The sequence below is a fragment of the Cyprinus carpio genome, chromosome A3, assembly GCF_018340385.1.
Source record: "Cyprinus carpio isolate SPL01 chromosome A3, ASM1834038v1, whole genome shotgun sequence".
In the NCBI taxonomy this organism is placed as follows: domain Eukaryota; kingdom Metazoa; phylum Chordata; class Actinopteri; order Cypriniformes; family Cyprinidae; genus Cyprinus; species Cyprinus carpio.
The window spans coordinates 28,860,900-28,882,601 of NC_056574.1; the positions used below are offsets into that span (position 1 = coordinate 28,860,900).

The window sequence follows — 21,702 nt, forward strand, 5'->3', positions numbered from 1 at the left end:
TTGGCTGCAGAAATCCACTAATGAAAAATTACCTTCTACATTAAAAAAAAAGAAAAGAAAAGAAAAGAAAAAAGAAAAAACAGAATTGTTCCGTCGGTGTACAAAGTAAAAAGAAAATGAAAAGAGTTAAGAAACGATAACAGATATTGCGTCGTCCTCATCTCCCAGTCCTCGTTTGAAGAAAGTGAGTATTTGGGTCGAAAGGTATTGTCGGGATTCGAGATTGAAACAAAAGTCCGGAGATATGCCCACAATACAGGTGGTCACCTTGGCACACAACCTAGCTTCACTAAAAAAAAGTTTTGAGAGCAAACCCTCACCTTTTTATTAAGAGATCAGGTTTCTTTAGATGTTTGCTCTGAAAACGTTGTGAAGACAGCCCCCTGTCCGGTGAAGGAGGGACGCTATTCTATTAAACGTGAACATGCTTGAGTTATCTGCTGCTCCCGGCGCCTCCCAGAAAGTTTTGGGGTATAAAAGCCAGGACCTAGAGTTGGTTTAGGCAGTAGGGAGTTTCTGCTGGGGTCTGGATTGGAGTCACAGAAGACCGGACCCTACCGTGTATGATTGGAGTCTAAAGGAAAAAAAGAACTTCCCTCGCCTCAAAGAGTCTACATGTCTAATATTTAGACATGTTCAGCTTTGTGGATATTCGGTTGGCGCTGTTGCTCAGCGCAACGGTGCTTTTGGCAAGAGGACAAGGCGAGGATGATCGTAAGTATAACTTTTCAAGCTTTTGCTGGAGGTTAGTGGGTGCAAAAGTGAAGCAGTGAGGCTATTCTGTGATGCTGTAGAGATAAATTATTCTCTCATGACTGAACAAGTTCTGCAGGCGTTTTCCTATAGCCTTGAGCGTAGATTAGCTATGTTTTCCCCTTTGATGGGAGAAGAACTTTTGTTCAGTCTGAATGTGCATTAGACCCACTGGGCCTTTTCACGCTCTGCACGCGCAAGCCTTTGGAGACAAGTTGGCACAGGTTTGGAGACTCTCCACCACGCGCAATTTATTATCCTCAACAGCTGCTAAAAGAGAAAAGTAGACACAGAGCGATCAAATAGTCTATAATGTCCTCAGTACTTTTTTAAATGGAAAAATTAACTGATAAAAAATGTCGAACTTAAAACTTTAAGTGAAAAAGTTCAGATTGAAGTCACTGCATAGTGATAAGATTGGCCAGTTGGAGAGGGGAAAAACAAGAACTTAAAATAAAAATGTGCAATTCCAGCAAAAGGAAAAAAAATCTGGATATGGGCGACATCCATTAAAAAGGTTTTCCCCCAGACCAAAGAGAGAGAGAGAGAGAGAGAGAGCGATGATCTCATTTTTGGGTGGCCATGTTTCCAAAATGAATAGTTAAGCCTGCTAACTAAATTGAAACAAAACTACTTGATTTTCTGTACAGTTATAAAGAAATGCAAATAGTTTAAATGCAAGTTTTACTTTTAATTAATATTCCAGACCAATAATTTTACCTGTCGATGAGCTCAAGTATTTCAAGCAGTCTCACAGCGCCACTTGGTGGTTCAACATGCAATGACATCATATTTTATCAACCCCCCTTCTTCCCCCTCTGTTATGATGATTGAAAACACATGCGGACCCTGCAGACTTTCCACTGAAGGAAAACGTTAGTCGTTGCCAAGCCGACAGTTTTCAATTACTTCATGATGGAGGGTCAGCTTCTGCAGACGTGGAAACTTTCCCTCAAGCTTTTCTCTCTGAATAATGGAATCTGGGCATAAAGGCACTACGCCACCTACGGGTGAATCTCAAACCAAAACTTTTCAGGCTAAGGTAAAGGTGCGCGTTTACACGAGCTGCTCCGTTCCCACGTCTAAGTGAAATGTTTACCATACAAAATTCTCAAGAGTTGGCCTCATTTCGATAAATAGAATACCAAACCAATCGCATTTCCCTCGTGAGATTTAAGCAATTATTTAGAGACGAAAAAAAGTGCCTTCTAAGCATTTCCCACCTTCCGTCACCGATTTAACTTCATGCATATGGCAATAAACAAGAAACAAACTGACCTATATTAGACATGAACATCTTATTCTATGACATACTCAAATATCAAATGTTTATATTTCTACTGTCATGCTCATGCAACGATTTTACTCGTTACTCCCGTAGGCACAGGTGGCAGCTGCACATTGGACGGCCAGGTCTACAATGACAGGGACGTCTGGAAACCAGAGCCATGCCAAATCTGCGTGTGCGACAGCGGCACCGTTATGTGCGACGAGGTGATCTGCGAGGACACGGCCCACTGCTCCAACCCAGTGATTCCCCACGACGAGTGCTGCCCCGTCTGCCCAGATGACGGTACGACGCCTTGATTCTCACGCCCCGTTTTTTCTAACCTTGGGCAAACAGAACCACCCCACATCCCTTCATTTAAAATGTCAGGGAAAATTCAGATGGAGCCACAACATTCACTCCCTATTGGATTTTTCAATGAGATCTTCAAGCTTCCGGCCTTATGGTCACGCACTGGATTAATTTGTGGTTTCCTTCTTGGTTTAATGGGCCTAAATCAGGCTCAAGGCCTCAAATCTAATTGGGGGAAACCACAGACTCACTGGTTAGGCTGATTGTTATCATTTTAGTGCTAAACATTTACAAACCAAAACAGGCATCTGATTCATTTCTATTTTTATATGGTTTTAATTTTTGTTTTTATTTTTCCTCCATTTTATAGAATTCAAGGAGCCCGGTGTTGAGGTAAATGTTGTTTTATTTTTATCAGCTTATATTTCCTCAAATAAGTTTTTAGTTCATTGCTTTATAACTCTTTTAACTCATTTGAAGCAAGTTACAAGATATTTTGCTACTTATTTGGGAAAACAAATCCTTATATATGCCTTTGTGTTCATCACTCTCTCTTAGGGACCAAGAGGTCCTGCCGGTGAGAAGGGTGACAGGGTAGGTTTATATTTCAATATTTTATCAGTTTATTGCTTCATCAAGGGTTTTGTTTACTTGCTGAACATCTTCAAGTTCTCGGAGACCAAAAAACATATATTTTAAACCAGCAGTCATTACCACTTCACAAAACTTTAGATGTTATATTCCTTACAGATTAGTTATTTTTTATAGCTTACCTGATTTTCAGTTGGATTTGATCTAAAAGAAGTCATGATTGTAATATTCAAGTTATACATACACACAGACACACACACACACACACACACACACACATATATATATATATATATATATATATATATATAGACACACACACACATATATAATAATATGTCTGAAAACAAAATAATAATATGTCTGAAAACAAAAGTTCTTACATGTCTTCATAACAACAAAAATATGTTACTAGCTACAAGCAAGTGCTGCTGGTTTATTTTGTCTTATGTGGTATTTGTATCTCTGAACACTTGTGATGAGGTAGATGATTTGGTCTCTATTTAATGTGAAAAGACCACAGAATTATATATCAGCCCACCACTTTCCTTTAATTATACCTCTACAAAAATCTGACCTATAGATGTGGTGCATCATTTTGAACTGTATGGGCTTTGATGTGAACTGCTGTCAGTGTACAAACCTGTCTGTACCAGTGTTGCATCTGTCTCATTCACTTAAATCCTAATGTTCCTTTCCCTTGATCTCAAACAGGGTCTTCCTGGACCTCCCGGCAATGACGGAATCCCTGGACAGCCTGGCCTTCCTGGGCCTCCAGGCCCCCCTGGACCTCCTGGCCTTGGTGGAGTAAGTATTTCACCCTAAAGAGGGGAAAATACTAGTTTTTGCCAACAGATAGGTGAAAGGTGTGACTAATATGTGCCTTTAGGCCAGGTGCAAAATTTCAGGAGCTGTTCTAGGCCATAATTTGAAATCAGACCACATTTAAAAGACGTTTAGGTCACAGGGCTGACAGATTTCAGCACCATTTAAGTGGACAGCACCCTCAGGACAGTTGCCCTAGTTGCACTCAGGCATGCAAAGCTTAAGCCTAACTATGAGCTAGATAAGTTCAGATAAGTTCAATTACACATCCTATCCTATGCTAAAATGAGCAGAGATTTTTTTTTTTTAATCTCTGCTTTAAGATTTAATTTTTTTAAGATTTTTTTTCTTTTGACTGACAAAGTGTTTGCATTTTCTCTTTGTCCCTCCACAGAACTTTTCTCCTCAGATGTCTGGTGGATATGATGAGAAATCCGGAGGAGCAATGGCCGTCCCAGGCCCCATGGTAAAAATGCACATATGCTAACATACACATTCCTATATATGCATGCACATACAGTACACATGCATCCTACAAATCTCTGAGTGATGCAAAAATCAGTTCAATAAATGTACAATATGCGTATATACCTTTTTGTCTCTATATAATCACAATTCAGCAGTTTATTAACAGACAGCATCATATCAGCTGCTGCACTACAAACACATGATTAATATATTTTTAATTTATGGCATACAGGCATATGAAGGCATGTAGCATGTAGCTTCAAACAAAAAACTGTGCATTCATCAGTTATTACTTTGTCAGGTTTCCTTACAGTATCTCCTTTGTCTCTTTTTTACAGGGACCTATGGGCCCCCGTGGACCCCCTGGACCTCCTGGATCTTCTGTGAGTACTCCCTAAGAGTTCTTAGAAACCATATCATCTTAACATATATTTTAAACCAGTTCTATATTGGAAGTCATAATGAAATCAAGCTAAAAAGACAAGATATTATTTTAAGTTAAATATACACCATGCAGTTGGAGATAAATATATGCCATACGGTTGTATGTTTTTCATTAACCAGTTTTCAAAAATTGATTATTTTCAAATTTAGCATTAAGAAATTAGTTTTATTACTGCAATTTGGAACCCAGAAAAATCAGAATAAATTCATTTTAATTAGATCTTCCCAGGAAGTCAAAATGAGCTACTACCTATTTCCTCAAGGCTTATTGTATAATTGAATAGCACTGTGTTCCTCAGTTTTGTGTTTCTTGTAATTTGTGCTCTTTGTCCTCCTCTACAGGGACCCCAAGGATTTACTGGCCCCCCTGGTGAGCCTGGTGAGGCTGGTGCTCCTGTAAGTATCTAAACAAATCATCCATGCACTCATGAAATGCTCATCAAACACACAGCTTTTTTTTTTTTTTTTAAGTAAATAACACAAATAACAAAAAGCCTGATTGCATGTTATCTACTGACTTTTGAAGAAGAGCTCGCAGTGAAACCCTAGAAATCTAAGATAATTTTACTGGGTTCATGAATCTTGACCTCAGCCACCTAGATTTTTTTTTGCATGCATGACATCCAGTCTGTGTATATGTATAACAGAGATCTCTTACTGGCAAGCAAAAGGTCTTTTTAGTCGAGATTTCACTTTTTCCACTCATGCGACCACAATGTGAAACACATAAATACACTAGCATGGACACAAATGTTTTTTTTTCCTAACCTTGATTTTTTCTCTGATGCTTTCCTGGTTTAGGGTCCAATGGGTCCCCGTGGTGCAGCTGGTCCCCCTGGAAAGAACGGAGAGGATGTAAGTAATTCTACTAAACCACTACATTTTAGTTTAAGAAGATATATGGAATAAACTTCATTAGTTTATGCAGTTTACTTCTATTATATTACTGTAAAATGTTTCCACTAAAATTTCAGGAAACCAAGTATTGTATTTATCAGTATCTACTATTATAATGCCTCATTCTTTTCATTCAATTTGTTTCTCTTTTCTCATCTGTTTTTATCTGACTCTGTAGGGTGAGTCTGGCAAACCCGGTCGCCCTGGTGAGCGCGGACCCCCTGGCGCACAGGTGAGTGTTGCCAAAAGGACTCTAAACAGGATTTCTAAAGTTCTACTGTTGTTATAATTGCATTGTATTAGCATTGTAGTGTGTGAGCCACAAAAGGTGAAATGGCTGTAAAATTGTTCTCTCTTTCTCTTTCTATCTAGGGTGCTCGTGGATTCCCCGGAACCCCAGGACTTCCAGGCATCAAGGGACACAGAGTAAGTTCTCTAAATCTAGGAAGCCATTTCTCTTGTTTGATGAATAATAATAATATGCCCACAATACTTAAACTTTATGTGCATCCTCTGCACCTCAGGGATTCAGCGGTCTAGATGGAGCTAAGGGAGACACTGGCCCTGCTGGACCTAAGGTGAAATCAGAATTAAAATCAATATCACATTTTAAATCTGAAGTTCAAGTAAGCAGACCCCTTAACATGCTGCTTTGCCCATTAGGGTGAGCCTGGTGCACCTGGTGAGAACGGAACTCCTGGAGCTATGGTAAGAAATAGGATTTATTCACACTGAATAAGCATGACTTTCATCTTATTTTCAGCATCTACATTTGTAGTTCTTTTCTAATGTAACTCTGTTTCCCAGGGTCCTCGTGGTCTGCCTGGTGAGAGAGGCCGCGCTGGTCCTCCTGGTGCTGCTGTAAGTAACCTTATAAACATGAACTTAACCCTAATGTCCTACCATACGACTAATGTTGCAGTATTATAATTTATTTATAGATGACATTGTGTACTTTGCAAATAATGGACAGACGTGTATATTGAGCATTTCACGGTAGCTTAACATAATTTTGAAAAGACATACTGCACTTTTTGGATCCTTTAAATGGGTTGAGATTATTCCTCAAACATAAAACACAGTATTTACCCAAATCCTGTCCTCTGCAGGGTCCAGATTAAACCTTGTAATAATGAATAACTTCTAAATAATTATATTTTCTCAATTTTTCAGGGTGCTCGTGGTAATGATGGTGCCGCTGGAGCTGCTGGTCCTCCTGTAAGTCACCATTTTGGTTTTTTTTTAAATAGATCAGATTTTTGTAAATCAACCAGTTCTAAATTAATCTGAAAAATGATAATGAGTGAAAAAGGACAAATTAAGCTAACTATAATTTATCTTCTTTCTCTATTTTTAGGGCCCAACTGGCCCTGCTGGTCCTTCAGGATTCCCTGGTGGCCCTGGAGCTAAGGTAAAAAAATACTCTAATTTGTTCACATTATTACACATATTCATATTACAAAACAAACCAAACAGGAGCTAGAGTGCCACAGGGTGGCACTGTAATTGGGATGATGGAGCCAGATGTTCTTGGCAGCGCTGTCAATCATCTAAATTATGTAGGCCAACAATTAATGAAGAGTTGATTCCTGGTAAATATGTTAGTAGGTCAAAGCTGACAAACAAACTTATCCTCTAGCAACATAGAAATACTTGGGTTTTTATGGACTCTATATATTGAGTGTTGAGATGCCCCTTGTGGCACTTCATAGGTGTTGTCCCATCGCACTCTTACACTTTGCTTTCCATAGGGAGAGGTTGGTGCTCAGGGAGCTCGTGGTGCAGAGGGACCCCAGGGAGCCCGTGGTGAGCCTGGTAACCCTGGACCTGCTGGTGCTGCTGGACCCGCTGTGAGTGAATCGTTTTACATATTATATTATCCAAATTTTTTCAATCCTAAATTTCAGTCATGTGTGCACTTCAGTCCTGATCACCTTGTCCATTTTGCTTTCCTTCTGCTGTAGGGTAACAATGGAGCTGATGGTGCCCCTGGTCTTAAGGGTGCTCCTGTAAGTATTGTCTTAATCTTTATCAACAAATGCTCTTCTTCTTGATAAAAGTTCATATTAAGGTCAACATATTTCCTCTTCCCTAATTAGAACATTGGTGTTAGTAAATTAACAGCCACATATTTGTTACTCTCTGCTGCCACCTGCAGGGTGCTCCTGGTATTGCTGGTGCTCCAGGTTTCCCTGGACCTCGTGGTCCTTCTGGACCTGCTGGAGCTGCTGGTGCCCCTGGCCCTAAGGGTAACACTGTAAGTGTCAATTTCTTCTCAGATCACGATCTACATTTTTTTAGACAAAATATGAATTATTTCATACATTAACTTTTTTGTTTTTTCAAGAAAAGGCAGTTCTGTCTACTTCTCTTGACCATTTTTGTTCATTTTACAGGGTGAGGTTGGTGCCCCTGGTGCCAAAGGAGAGGCTGGTGCCAAGGGAGAGGCTGTAAGTACAAACTTCACTCATTTGATCATTGTTTTAAACACTCCATTTCATCATCAATCTTTTCATGCAAATTTTGGTAAAGCATTTTACAGCTTTATTAAATCATTGCCCTAGGACTGATTTTTCACAAAGCAACTTTTCTGTTGGCTTTTACAAAAATTTACACACACACGCAAAAAAAAAAAAAAAAATCTGGTTAATTTCTAACCATTTTCTTTTTCTTGTGCGCTCACCCAGGGTGCCCAAGGAGTTCAGGGTCCCCCTGGCCCCTCTGGTGAGGAAGGCAAGAGAGGACCTCGTGGTGAGCCCGGTTCTGCTGGTGCCCGCGGACCCCCTGGTGAACGTGTATGTACCCACATCAAACCTCTCCATTAGTAAGAACCTTAAAATTGGGCCTGACCATAACAGTCACACACCTCTTTGTGCAGGGTGCTCCTGGTGCTCGTGGTTTCCCTGGTGCTGATGGATCTGCAGGTCCTAAGGTGAGTCTACAAAAGATACAAAACATCCTTTTCAAATGAGCAATTAAGCAGAATCTGTTTAGGATATTATCATGTTCATATACCATTTTTCACCAGTGGTAAATATCGATCATGGTAAATGCAACACTCTCTGATCTTTATAACAGGGTGCCACTGGTGAGCGTGGAGGCCCTGGAATTGTTGGACCTGGGTGCCACTGGTGAGCCTGGCCGCAATGGTGAACCTGGTATGCCAGGATCCAAGGTGAGAATGTTGCTATCAGCAGGAATGCTATACGTCATTTGGTTGTATCCGTTGTGTATTAATGTGCCAGTGAGTGCTGTTTGACCCCCTCTATCTTAATGCTCATATCAGGGTATGACTGGTAGCCCTGGCAGCCCTGGACCTGATGGAAAGACCGGAGCTACTGTGAGTGCCCACACAAAACAAACCATCAGCTCCACATTCGCTATATTCCCATACTGTACACAGTAATATCCATGAAAACTCCTGCTAAGATGTTTTATTTCAATAGTCATAAATGCACACACTGCATACCCAGAGATTCATACACAGTGGGTAAGGATCAAGCTCTTGTTATTTGATTTTTGACAGGGTACTCCTGGACAAGATGGCCGCCCTGGACCACCTGGCCCCGTTGGAGCTAGAGGACAGCCTGGTGTCATGGGATTCCCTGGACCTAAGGGTGCTGCTGTGAGTGATCCTTACTCTCTTTACTCTTTCAGTTTGAAACTACACCATGAAAAGTCAATATGGTCACTGTATAGCCAAATTACAGACAATCAGACTTTGATGACTTAATTCCTATGTACAGTACAAGAAACTTCTGAGGTCAGCCTCAATGTGTAATTGTTACAAAACACTTTTTATATTTTTTTCTGCCCCTGTACAGGGTGAGGCTGGCAAACCTGGTGAGAGAGGTGTGATGGGTGCTCTTGGTGCCACTGTAAGTAGCTATAATTTTTGTTTTCCACACAGTCAACTTTTACCCTGTTTGATTCATAGTGTTGTAGTCTGTTGCTCATTCTATTGTGTTTGGTATTTAACTATAGGGCGCTCCCGGTAAAGATGGTGATGTTGGTGCCCCTGGTGCTCCTGGACCTGCTGTAAGTAGCACTTCAATATTCCATAAGGCATTTGCCATATGGTTTTTCGTCATGCACCATTATTTCAGTTTCATTTAAAACAGCCGTCTCGCTAATCCATAACACAAGCAGTTTCAAAATGTTCTTATTATGGCCATAAATACAATATTACAATATATAGCTTCAACTTAAATTGTTCTTCAATCAACTACATTGTAGTAATACTCTCTATAACATTCAAATATTGTTACTCTAATTAATCACTTTGGCTAATGTGTCTCATGATAATTTTTCATGAAGGGGCCTACTGGTGAGAGAGGTGAACAGGGACCTGCTGGTCCTCCTGGATTCCAGGTGAGTGAGTTTCTCATCTTACCCAACCCAAAACACAATATTTTTGCTATAGACATTGACATCGGTGTGCTAATCTCTCTGTTGTGCATCTGATTGACAGGGTCTGCCAGGACCTCAGGGTGCAACTGGTGAGCCTGGCAAGTCTGGTGAGCAGGTAAGTTGCTAGCCAGTGTGTTGATACGGAACTGCTGTTTAAACTTTTCTTATAATATAAAATAATTAGAGGAGATTTATGGTCTATCAGTGCTTGCAAGGACACTCACGCTTAAAGGACATTTAATTATGCAGTTTAGCTATGGGGAAAAGTAGTTAAGTCTTTTAGAAACCCTCATTAGAAATAAAGGGCCAGGTGATACATACTAATTTGCCTTCTTTGGCCTATTACAGGGTGTTCCTGGAGAGGCTGGAGCTCCTGGACCTGCTGGATCCAGAGTGAGTATCTACAGCATGATTGCCAAGTGGCACATAGTCCAAAATGCTGAATGTAGTTCTAGATATGTGATATGGATGAGAACTGATGGTATTTCTCTATACTTTTTACCCAGGGTGACAGAGGATTCCCTGGTGAGCGTGGTGCCCCTGGCCCTGCTGGTCCTGCTGGTGCCCGTGGTTCTCCTGGTTCAGCTGGTAATGATGGTGCCAAGGTGAGTCTCACCTATCCTGACACACTTTTTGATAACCACACATTTACAGCAATCGGCAAAAATCTGAAGGATACCCCTAAATATGAATCAAACTCCTGAAGTGTATGAAAGCACTGTACCATTATAAGAATTTTCCTTGCTTCCTTAGGGTGATGCTGGTGCCCCAGGTGCCCCTGGCGCTCAGGGTCCTCCCGGACTTCAAGGAATGCCCGGTGAGCGTGGTGCTGCTGGTCTGCCAGGTCTTAAGGGTGACAGAGTGAGTACTAATGATGCACTTTTCTAAACTTTGAGATCTGTTCCTGACGAAAGATCAGTTCTAATACTGAACTCAGCAAATGAACCGAATGGCACAAATTCTCAAAACTGATAACAAATTCTTATCCAAGGTGACCAAGGTGCCAAGGGTACTGATGGTGCTCCTGGTAAAGATGGCATCCGTGGTATGACCGGACCAATTGGACCTCCTGGACCTGCTGGAGCTCCTGGTGACAAGGTGAGTATCTTTTGAGCTAGATTCCATATATCCATAATGTATCCATCTCACACAAAGTTGAAGAACATATTCAACCATGGTTCTATCATTTGTATTTTAACATAGGGAGAGACTGGTGCTCCTGGACTTGTTGGACCTAATGGTGCCCGAGGACCACCTGTAAGCACAATCCTTGACTTTAAGATACACACACACACTCTACACAAAATTGGTCAATTGAAGAAAAGTTGAAGTTCTTTTACTAAAATGATCTAATGGCATCACCTCTACAATTACAAATAGGGTGAGCGTGGAGAGACTGGTGCTCCTGGACCTGCTGGATTTGCTGGACCTCCTGTGAGTAACAAGCTCTAGTATATATATCCTTATAAAATGTTTTAATTGTTACAGGCCAGTTCTTATGTCGAACATCTAATTTCTGTCCAACAGGGTGCCGATGGTCTGCCTGGTGCTAAGGGAGAGCCTGGAGACAATGGTGCTAAGGGTGACTCTGGTCCTCCAGGACCTGCAGGAGCAACTGGTGCCCCCGGACCTCAGGTGTGATCATCTTCTCAGATAATCTTCTCATCCAACAGATTTACTGTATGCTTTTTTGGGTTTATAACTATTGACCCATGTAATAGCATAGTTTCTTTCCTAATGTTGACATGCACATTTGTAATCGAAATGATTTGTGCTATACAGGGTCCCGTTGGTTCTACTGGACCCAAGGGTGCCCGTGGTGCTGCTGGTCCTCCTGTGAGTATGACTTACTTAATTTGATATTTTTGGGTGTTATGATTATACTTACCACAATTAAAAAAATTACAGTATATTCTGCTTTTAAAGACACTTGTAAATTACATATTACGATTGGGCTAATCCATTATTACATCTTTTGTTAAGGGTGCTACTGGTTTCCCTGGTGCTGCTGGCAGAGTTGGACCCCCTGGCCCTGCTGTAAGAATCTCTACAACACTGACATAGATAGTACTAATTAATACATCAAAGAAGTAACAGTGATCCTCTTCCATAATTAACAATGGTTCTCTAATTTCTTCTTGTCTTAGGGAAACGCTGGACCCCCAGGACCTTCTGGAGCCCCTGGTAAGGAGGGCCAGAAAGGTAACCGTGGTGAGACTGGACCTTCAGGGCGCACTGGTGAAATTGGTGCTGCCGGACCACCTGGTGCCCCTGGTGAGAAAGGAACTCCTGGAGCTGAGGGTCCTCCTGTAAGTCTTTCATGCTGATCAGTAACATTATTGCCTTGCCTTCTGGCCTTTTCGAATACATGACCGTAGCCAGAGTATTTGAGAGTCGATTGCAGTGTCTAGAATAAAATTATTAGGATGTCTTAACCAGTTCTCTCAAATCCTCACACTTTTTGGCAGTGTTATATGTGAACAACTTATTTCCTTTGGTCTCATCTGACCACAGAATCTTTTCCAACATCGCAACTGGCCAAATGCGATGCTTGTTGGCAAACTGAAGACATGCTTTAATATAGTTCTTTTTGCATAGTGATCAGTAAACTCTGTATCTCCTTATTACTGGCCTCTCAGTTTCTTTTCTCACAAGTCATCCCCAGGCAAGATGGTTTGAAATGCTAGGATATTAATTTGTACTCTTTCGTAATTTATGGATTTCTTTTACTTTATGTGTTTTAGTCTTAATTTTCACAGTTATCTTACAAATTTATAACTTGAATAATTTCACATGTGGTAGTTATTTAATTGATTATGGTAGAGGCCAATTCTAAGACAACTGTGTGATTGTTAGCACAATTGTTTGTCATAGTTCACTCTCTGCTAAAGGGAAATACGATTCATCCTCTGTCTTCAATCTTGATGTCCATGCTAGTATAGATTGGTAGATATTTAATTGTTCTAGATATTTAAAAAAGTTCTAGTTATAAAAACACACACACACTGTCTTATAAAGACATTGCCTGTGATGTACTTCCTATATTATATCAATAATATTCCACTTATACTTTTCTTACAGGGCTCTGCTGGTATCCCTGGACCTCAAGGTATTGCTGGTCAGCGTGGTATTGTTGGTCTCCCTGGACAAAGAGGCGAGCGTGGTTTCCCTGGTCTCCCCGGCCAATCTGTGAGTATTCTGGCTCCCTTGTTTTACTCTCTTTGATGTCTCAATTGAACCCCCAGAACACCTACACAGCACGTAAATCTCTCATGTTCTTCCATACAGTCATGAGCTATGATTGTTTTATTCAGTCAGTATCTACTTTCAAGTGTTTGTCTTTTTAGAAAGTTGGCATCTTATGCATCAATCATGGTAAAGCTTTCATTATTCTCTTCATCATGCCATTTAGGGAGAGCCTGGCAAACAAGGACCTTCTGGTCCCTCTGGTGAACGTGGACCTCCTGGACCCATGGGACCCCCTGGATTGGCTGGACCTCCTGGTGAGCCTGGTCGTGAGGTGAGGATATACACCTATACACCAGTACCTATTGAATTTCATGACATAACTGAAGCCATCCATGTAATTTCCTTTACATTAGGGAACTCCAGGTAATGAGGGTTCTGCTGGACGTGATGGTGCTGCTGGACCAAAGGTGAGCTGCAGTCTTCATGATTTCCCACCAGACATTAGGCTATGTGACACAGATTGTGTCCCTTACAAAATTATGTTCTTCTGCTCCGGATATAGGGTGACCGTGGTGAGACTGGCGCTGCTGGCACTCCCGGTGCTCCTGGACCTCCTGGTGCTCCTGGACCCATTGGCCCTGCTGGAAAGACTGGTGATCGTGGAGAGTCTGTAAGTATCCCATCTCCAATAATGAAATGAACTGTTGATGGCTTAAAAAGCATGCAAGTATTATAACTCATCCGTTTTTTCCTTCTTAGGGCCCTGCTGGTCCTGCCGGTGCTGCTGGCCCTGCTGGTCCCCGTGGACCCGCTGTAAGTCTCGACTCAAACCTCAAAAGAATTGCCAAACCAGAGTCTGTGTGTAGCTCCATCTGTGATACACATTATATTATCATCTGAGGTGTAATGTCTTTATCCAGGGTCCCGCTGGAGCTCGTGGAGACAGGGGTGAGACTGGCGAGGCTGGCGAGAGAGGCATGAAGGGACACAGAGGATTTACCGGAATGCAGGGACCCCCAGGACCTCCAGTAAGTGACTTTATTTAGCTTATGGAGCTTAGAGTGTAAATCTCAAATATAACATCCATAGCTTGAAACCTGTTTTTCATCTCTTTTATTCTTGTCCATAGGGACCCTCTGGAGAGCCTGGACCTGCTGGAGCTTCTGGACCCGCTGGACCTAGAGTAAGTATTATTATAAAATATTTACAATTATTATAAAATATGTTTTGCTGCATATTTGTCCTTCCATTGTTTCTCTGCTTTGATCAAGCATTTGATGCATATAGACAGTGGCCTAAGTGTGTTTCGGAGTTCATTTTGATTGGATTTGGATGTTTCTGTTTTTGTATTAATAGGGCCCAGGTGGATCTTCTGGAGCCGCTGGTAAGGATGGTATGAGCGGACTTCCTGGACCCATTGGACCTCCTGGACCCCGTGGTCGCAATGGAGAAATTGGACCAGCTGTGGGTGATTCTTTCCTTTTCTACATGACTGTGAACCCAGAAAACCAAATATACACTTTAACCCCAGCATATTTGGTTTACTCTCTGATATAGGGACCTCCTGGACCTCCCGGACTCCCTGGACCTCCTGGACCCTCTGGTGGTGGATTTGATATCGGCTTCATTGCCCAGCCAGTGGAGAAGGCCCCTGATCCCTTCCGTTCCTACCGTGCCGATGATGCCAATGTGATGCGCGACCGTGACCTCGAGGTTGACACCACCCTCAAGTCCCTGAGCCAACAGATTGAGAGCATCATCAGCCCAGATGGCACCAAGAAGAATCCTGCACGCACTTGCCGTGACCTGAAGATGTGCCACCCAGACTGGAAGAGTGGTACGTTCCCTTTCTCCATTGCACAACAACTCTAAATTCCTAAGCTCTAAAGTCATTTTACATTTCTCACCCTGCATCATACTATATGTCTAGATTAATCCCGTTCCTCTCAAAAATAAAATACAGGCGAGTACTGGATTGACCCTGACCAGGGCTGCAACCAGGATGCCATCAAGGTCTACTGCAACATGGAAACTGGCGAGACCTGCGTCTACCCAGCTGAGTCCTCCATTCCCAAGAAGAACTGGTACACAAGCAAGAACATCAAGGAGAAGAAGCATGTCTGGTTCGGAGAGGCCATGACCGATGGCTTCCAGGTAAGGATGTCAACTAGGCCAAACGGTATAGCAGGTTTTGTCTTCATGTCTGTTTATTATATTTGCTGATTTTCTTGTGCTTTCCTCTCAAAACCTACAGTTCGAGTATGGCAGCGAGGGCTCTAAGGCTGAGGATGTTAACATTCAGCTCACCTTCCTGCGCCTCATGTCCACTGAGGCCTCCCAGAATATCACATACCACTGCAAGAACAGCATTGCATACATGGACCAGGCTTCTGGCAACCTGAAGAAGGCTCTTCTGCTGCAGGGCTCCAACGAGATCGAGATCAGAGCAGAGGGCAACAGCCGCTTCACATACAGTGTCACTGAGGATGGTTGCACGGTGAGTTCTCCTTTTTATCTTTTCTTAATGTGACCATCACACAGTAAAGCAGCATCTTAATACCACAACCTAACCGTAACAAGATAAACTGTTAAAATGAAGCATCAAAGCACGACTTGAGTGTGATTACTTTTACAGTTATTCATTTAGCAGTAGCTTTTAAATGAATTAACTTCCATGTGACAATAAAAGCAGAAGGGAATTAACAAGGGAATTAACTCAAGGGAAAAAGTGATTATTAATTTAGCAACATAAATGTTTATTATTACAGCAACAAAGAATGGTTTTGTATAGGCTCTAATTCTATCCCTCTTTTCCTTCTTTTCATCTCTCCAGTCGCACACCGGTGCATGGGGCAAGACAGTCATTGACTACAAAACAACGAAAACATCCCGTCTGCCTATTATTGACATCGCCCCTATGGACGTTGGTGCACCTAATCAGGAATTTGGCATTGAAGTTGGCCCAGTCTGCTTCTTGTAAAAAAGAAATCTGGACTTGAGATTGTTTGTGTGCGTGTGTGTGTTTTTTGTTTTTTTTCTAGCAATCATCTCTCTAAAATCTTTTCTATGCATTAAAATCAACCCTAGAATTCAATTTGGCTGTCCAAATGGTCCACTTGCTTAGACCTGCGCTTCAGAAGACAGTGGTTGTGTGTTATCAGGCTTTTTTGGACCACTATTTTGTCACCACCCACACTGAGGATACTTTAGAAGACTCATTTGTTTCACTGGCAACAAGAAAATAATATATACTTATAAAGTGTAAAATCCCCCTGGAGTTTTAAAGAAACATCACTGATGCAAGTGACTTTTTTCAACCACTGAGGAAGGACAATGAAAGAGCAAAACCAAATGCTTTGTACCATGTTCAGGTGTTAAATAAATCTGTAAAATGACATTTAAGCGTCTTTGTGTTATACCCATTAGGACCACCGGGTGCCGAATGTCAATGTTCCTCTCAAGAGTCACACAAAGTACATCTAGTAGAGACAGGGGTTCAACTTTGTTTTGATGTCTTATGGCTACCTCAAAAAAGAAACCTGCAATTCCCAGCGTTGACCAACACCAGGTCAGGATTTTACGTGGCAGAAGTATGGTTAAAGGATCAAGTGACAGCTGTAAAGGTGCTATTTCCTCATGAGGTCCTGTCAGCAAGAAATTATAGAGTTTTGCTTTTTCTAAAAGTAATGTATTGTTCATTGCTTTTGCTCACAGGGCCTTTGGTGCTAAAGAAATCCTAATATCTTGCTGCCCAGTTGTAACAAATGCCTCTTTTTCTGAAGTGTAAGCTAAGAGCCAGACAGCAGAGCTTTTGTTAAGAAGCAGTACTGTAGCTGTGATTCACGCAGTCTTTTCAAGTGTAGAATAAGCAGGTGGAGTCTGTTTTTATTTTCCAAACACCTTTTGACACTTTTTGGTTGTTGTCTTTTGGTTTCTTTACAAAATACCAACCCCCACCCCCAAATGTTGTCCTATATCCCCACTTCCTTCCCATCCTTTTTTTTTTTTTTTACGTAAAACAGGCAATCAAATAGAGAAGTCCTAAAATTATGAGAGAAGCACACCATGGGGGGTTAAAACAAGAGGATCTGTACCTATTTTGTATATGTATAATAATTTGAGATGTTTTTAATTATTTTGAATGCTGAAATAAAGCATGTTAAGTGGTCGACCTTATGTTTGTCAGAAGTGATCTTGACTCGTCCCTGACTGCCCAATGGACTTGAATGAAGCACAGCTTGCACCTGTTACAGTTGTTCTGACTAAAAGGAAAGATTAAAGAAAATGTCTGATAATTTTTTGGTGTTTTTTTTTTTCATGTTGTTGTTACAAAAGTAGTTTATTTTTCTACTAAGCAAACTCTACTGAACAAGACCTCCTCTGAGCAAAGTAACTTAAAGTTAACATAGGAAAAACTGCATGTTCTGATGCTTGCGTGTACTAACCTGGTGCAGCCTTGAGGTGCTTGAAATAAAAAAGTCTTTAAGTCGTTGCACTCCAAGTTGATCCGCATAGTATTCCACTGATAATCCAAATGATCCATTGGTGAATATCCAGATCAAGATGCTCCAAACTCCACATCATTGGTCATCCAAGCTGTCAAGGATAGTATAATCCACAAGCAGAGAGTTCCTTTGACTTGAAAGCTGAGAGATGTTGCTGTAAAAAATAATTTTAGTTTTTAAATATTTAAATGCAAATGAATCAAAAGTATAACTTTTTGTGAAGCTTGAACTGAGGAGAACCACTCTTTTGCTGCAGTGTGCGCTCAAATGCTAAAGGTGGTAGGTGGTGAAGGTGGTAGTCCTGTAGAACACAACAGGGCCATTGTATCGCAAGGTATGCAGAGCCTTCCGTAGTGGGGGGGCTTGAATATCTGAACAGCTAACTGGATCCATGCAGTCCTGAAATTCTTTGGGGAAGGGGAAAGCATTGCAAACCAAACTAAAGTGAAACAGTGGGCCTTATTTAAGGAGTAACTGAAGACTATGAAACAAATGTGTAGAAATCAGTGTAGCATAATAATTTGCACAATTTCCAGTAGCTGTTGCATCTAACTGTAGGGACAAAATCTCACCAAGGCTTCATTTACAGTATCACATCACATGCCAATATGCTCTTTGTCCTTACAGAGCAAATGCTGTCAAAATGTTTTTTTTTTTAATTGCCTGCAATAGTATTGTGGCTAAGATGATTTCATCATCGCACTAGCGGAAGTGTGTCAAGTCTTTTTTTCTTTCCCTTATTTTAGCCATTTATGGTCCTGTGTTTCTTTACATTGTTGGTGTTTATGGTTTTGTTGACTTTGACTTAGGCTTACATATCTATTATGTTGAATCCAGTACATTATACACTAATATTTATTTAGAATACAGGCAATTTAAAGGGTCATGAAACCCCCGTTTCAGCACTGGTTAGTTCTCACCAGTTTTAAAAAATGCTAAAAAAAAAAAAAAAAAAAAAAAAAAAAAAAAAAAAAAAAAAAAAAAAAGTGGGCGTGGTGCGCAGCGGTGGTCGAGGTGGAGGAGGGAGAAGAGGGGAGACAGACAACACACACAGCTTAGCGTTCAGTTTCATTTCGCTCCCATCGAGTCAAAAACATAAATAAATGCACAACCATTTGCACTCTGCATCGAAAACGTTTATATGAACGCGCTGTTGCACCTCTGAGAACTGTTAAGGCTTATTCTGTGGCGTTTATATAAGCCTTTTGACGTGTTGTGTCCATAGACTGTATAAAAACAGGTTGTGTCACAGAGCTGTAAAATCTGTTATGCTCACCAAGTGAATGAATCGCGTTTGTGCCGAACTCTTATTACAAAGCAAAAAAATAAATAAATACTCTTCTTCGATCCATGACCGTTTCTCTCAGTTAATGTGCGCGATGTCATCTCAAACTCTGAAACGTCTTTCACAGCAAATCAACACATGCTGTTGTGAACGATTAAGCGAAGCGCCTTCTCATTGGATAAGAACACGCAGTCTCATGAATAATTTTTTTTGTAATTTTTTTTTTTTTTTTTGCTGATGAACAATCAAATAACAACTACAGAAAAAGTTGAACAATTACAACAATGAAATGATGGTGGATGACAATGAGAAAAAAGAGAAGGGAGACAGTAAATACCTTAAGTATAAAAAAAAAGGAGGTGTTAAATCAAATTACATTTCACTCAGCAAAACATCATACAGTTTCAAGAATTTGACACTTTTTTTGTTATTAATTATTTTCAGTGTCTTGATTAAGTAGTTGAAGTCACACAGAAAATTATTTAATTTGGGTACTCTTAGAGCAAATTTGCATTTATGAATAAAATATTTTGCCAATAAAATAAAAATGTTTCCAATATATTCTATTTTATGATTACAATGAGAAAAATAGCAAATTAAATCTCTCAGTATAAAATCAATATCTAATTTTAGTTATGAAACAAGGAGTTTTGACAATTCCAACCAAAATTGTTTTACAAGGGAGCAATTAAAGAAAAGATGATCAATTGACTCAGTACTGCTTTTACAGAAATTACAATTCAAATTAACATTACCAAATTTAGATGTGATTTCGTTAGTGGGATATATATTATGCAAAATTCTTAAGTGTAGTTCTTTCACCTTGTTGGGGATACAATATTTGTAAGGTAAGAGCCATGCTTTTTTCCAATTAATATTTTCTATCAAAGAATTCCAAAAAAAATTCCCCTCTGGGTAATTCGTTTTCTTGACTGAAACACATTTCTTATATTTTATTACTACATTTTGGGTCGTAAATACTCTTGTCTTCAATCAGAAATTTCTGTTCACTCTTTACAATCTCTTCAAATGATAAATGACATTTCATTAAATGAACAAGTCCATTTGGTATAGCTTTTACCATTGTAAGAAATTCCTTATGAATAACAGGGAAATTATATTTAGACATGAAATCATTATAAGAATAAAAATTCCCTTGTGGATCTAACAAATCACAAAGATAATCAATCCCCTTTTCATGCCAATTATTAAGAAAAATCGACTTGTTCGTCTCATGAATAATTTAATAGACACCGACGCGTCCTGTGACGTCAACACAGTGTAGATTTTAAACCTGGAAGATGGAAATAGGGGGGGGAAAGCTTTAAATTGATTAGTTTTCTCCAACAGTTAAAATTATCGGATGCTAACATTATCTTCCATGATGTGCAACACAAACACCTGTGCTAAAATCTGTTGATTCCTGACAGGTGCGATTCCTCAAAGATGCATTGCCCCTCATTAACCACACAGAGGCAGATTGTAGTTCTATCCTGTGACTCCTCCAAGAAGGGGGCGGGACGAGCACCCCTTTTTCTGGTGTTGGGTGAGAACCATAACAAGTAGGGCGAGGGAACATAACTTTTGGTGATATGGAAATTAACTGTTTTACGGTGTTGGGTATATTCCGTTTTATTTGGAGAATTATATTGTTGTGTATATTCCATTTTTCTTTGAAGTTAAATGGTCATATGTTAAAGAATTTAAAGTTGTTCTGAGTAAATGTCCCTTTAGTGACTATTGTTAATGTTAGGTTATGCAAGCCAGTCTAGACTGAATCTTGGGAATGGACGGATGGGAGCATACCACTGATTAAATTATTTATTTTTTTATTTTTTTAAAACACTGAGCCAAGTTTTAAATTTGTTTAAACATTTGTTTTGTGATTTTTTTTCAAGTGATAGCGAAATGAAGCCTCATGAAGCATTGAAGTTTTCAGCCAAGTGGTTCACAAAAGGGTTCATTTCTCGAGCCTTCATTTGCACACAGTACCACCTGGTGGCTAAAGAGTGTAAAACAAGAAGATCGTTACAGATGAATCGATGCGATCTGTAATACACTGTATAGCCTATTTTGGGCCAGTTAAGCCTTAGAAAAAAAAATCCATTTCCACATAGACTAATCTATTGATATGAATATAATATGTGTTTTATGGTGGTTTATAATGATTGTATAACATAACTGTGTAATAAACATATTGGCTTGAAATGAACGGGGCTATAAAATGTGTGTAAATCAATTATTTGGTCTTAATAGGCAGGAGGGGCAATATTATTAATCTAAAACTGTAAAGTGAGACATTACAATGAAATATAAAACAATCACATACAAGGAAAGCATCTAAAAGCATGACTTTTCTTTAAATACTTCTGTATAATATTTCAGAAATCTTTTGTCTTACATCAAAAGAAATCTTGAAAATCAGAAATCTCATAGCCTATTCTTTATAAGATAAGGAGATTTTAGAAGTGAGTTTAATTCAATATTAAAGAGGGGGATAGTATGGGAAACTATTTGCAAATTTTTGTTTGTGAATGAAAAATGTACCAAATTAAAAAAATAATAATTGTAGTTTGTTCCAGTAGCTTATTTTTAGTGTTATTATAATAAACAATATTGTCTTTTAAACTAAAGGAATGCACAACATTGACAAAATCAAATATATGAGAACCTAGGTCAGACCAAATATTAAAATATAAGAATTGCTTGGATATAGGGCATTCAAAAAAAAAAAAAAAAAAAAAAAAAAAAAAAAA

General features: G+C 39.9%; 1 protein-coding gene across 1 annotated transcript; it reads left to right on the top strand.

Moving 5' to 3' along the window:
* The first annotated feature begins 492 nt into the window (after positions 1 to 492).
* Positions 493 to 17,332, top strand: LOC109053879 (collagen alpha-1(I) chain-like). Its single transcript, XM_042728164.1, is given in 52 exon segments — positions 493 to 714; positions 2,135 to 2,326; positions 2,703 to 2,725; positions 2,891 to 2,926; positions 3,638 to 3,730; positions 4,143 to 4,214; positions 4,555 to 4,599; positions 5,003 to 5,056; positions 5,462 to 5,515; positions 5,736 to 5,789; positions 5,930 to 5,983; positions 6,082 to 6,135; positions 6,221 to 6,265; positions 6,365 to 6,418; positions 6,731 to 6,775; positions 6,915 to 6,968; positions 7,309 to 7,407; positions 7,522 to 7,566; positions 7,716 to 7,814; positions 7,954 to 8,007; positions 8,245 to 8,352; positions 8,436 to 8,489; positions 8,636 to 8,676; positions 8,678 to 8,732; positions 8,844 to 8,897; positions 9,084 to 9,182; positions 9,382 to 9,435; positions 9,542 to 9,595; positions 9,875 to 9,928; positions 10,029 to 10,082; positions 10,316 to 10,360; positions 10,474 to 10,572; positions 10,721 to 10,828; positions 10,958 to 11,065; positions 11,171 to 11,224; positions 11,348 to 11,401; positions 11,495 to 11,602; positions 11,750 to 11,803; positions 11,951 to 12,004; positions 12,115 to 12,276; positions 13,049 to 13,156; positions 13,380 to 13,487; positions 13,570 to 13,623; positions 13,719 to 13,826; positions 13,916 to 13,969; positions 14,077 to 14,184; positions 14,286 to 14,339; positions 14,513 to 14,620; positions 14,714 to 14,993; positions 15,120 to 15,310; positions 15,411 to 15,653; positions 15,990 to 17,332. Coding segments are annotated over 52 exon segments (4,344 nt in total). The 5' UTR covers positions 493 to 632; the 3' UTR covers positions 16,137 to 17,332.
* The last annotated feature ends 4,370 nt before the right edge of the window (positions 17,333 to 21,702 follow it).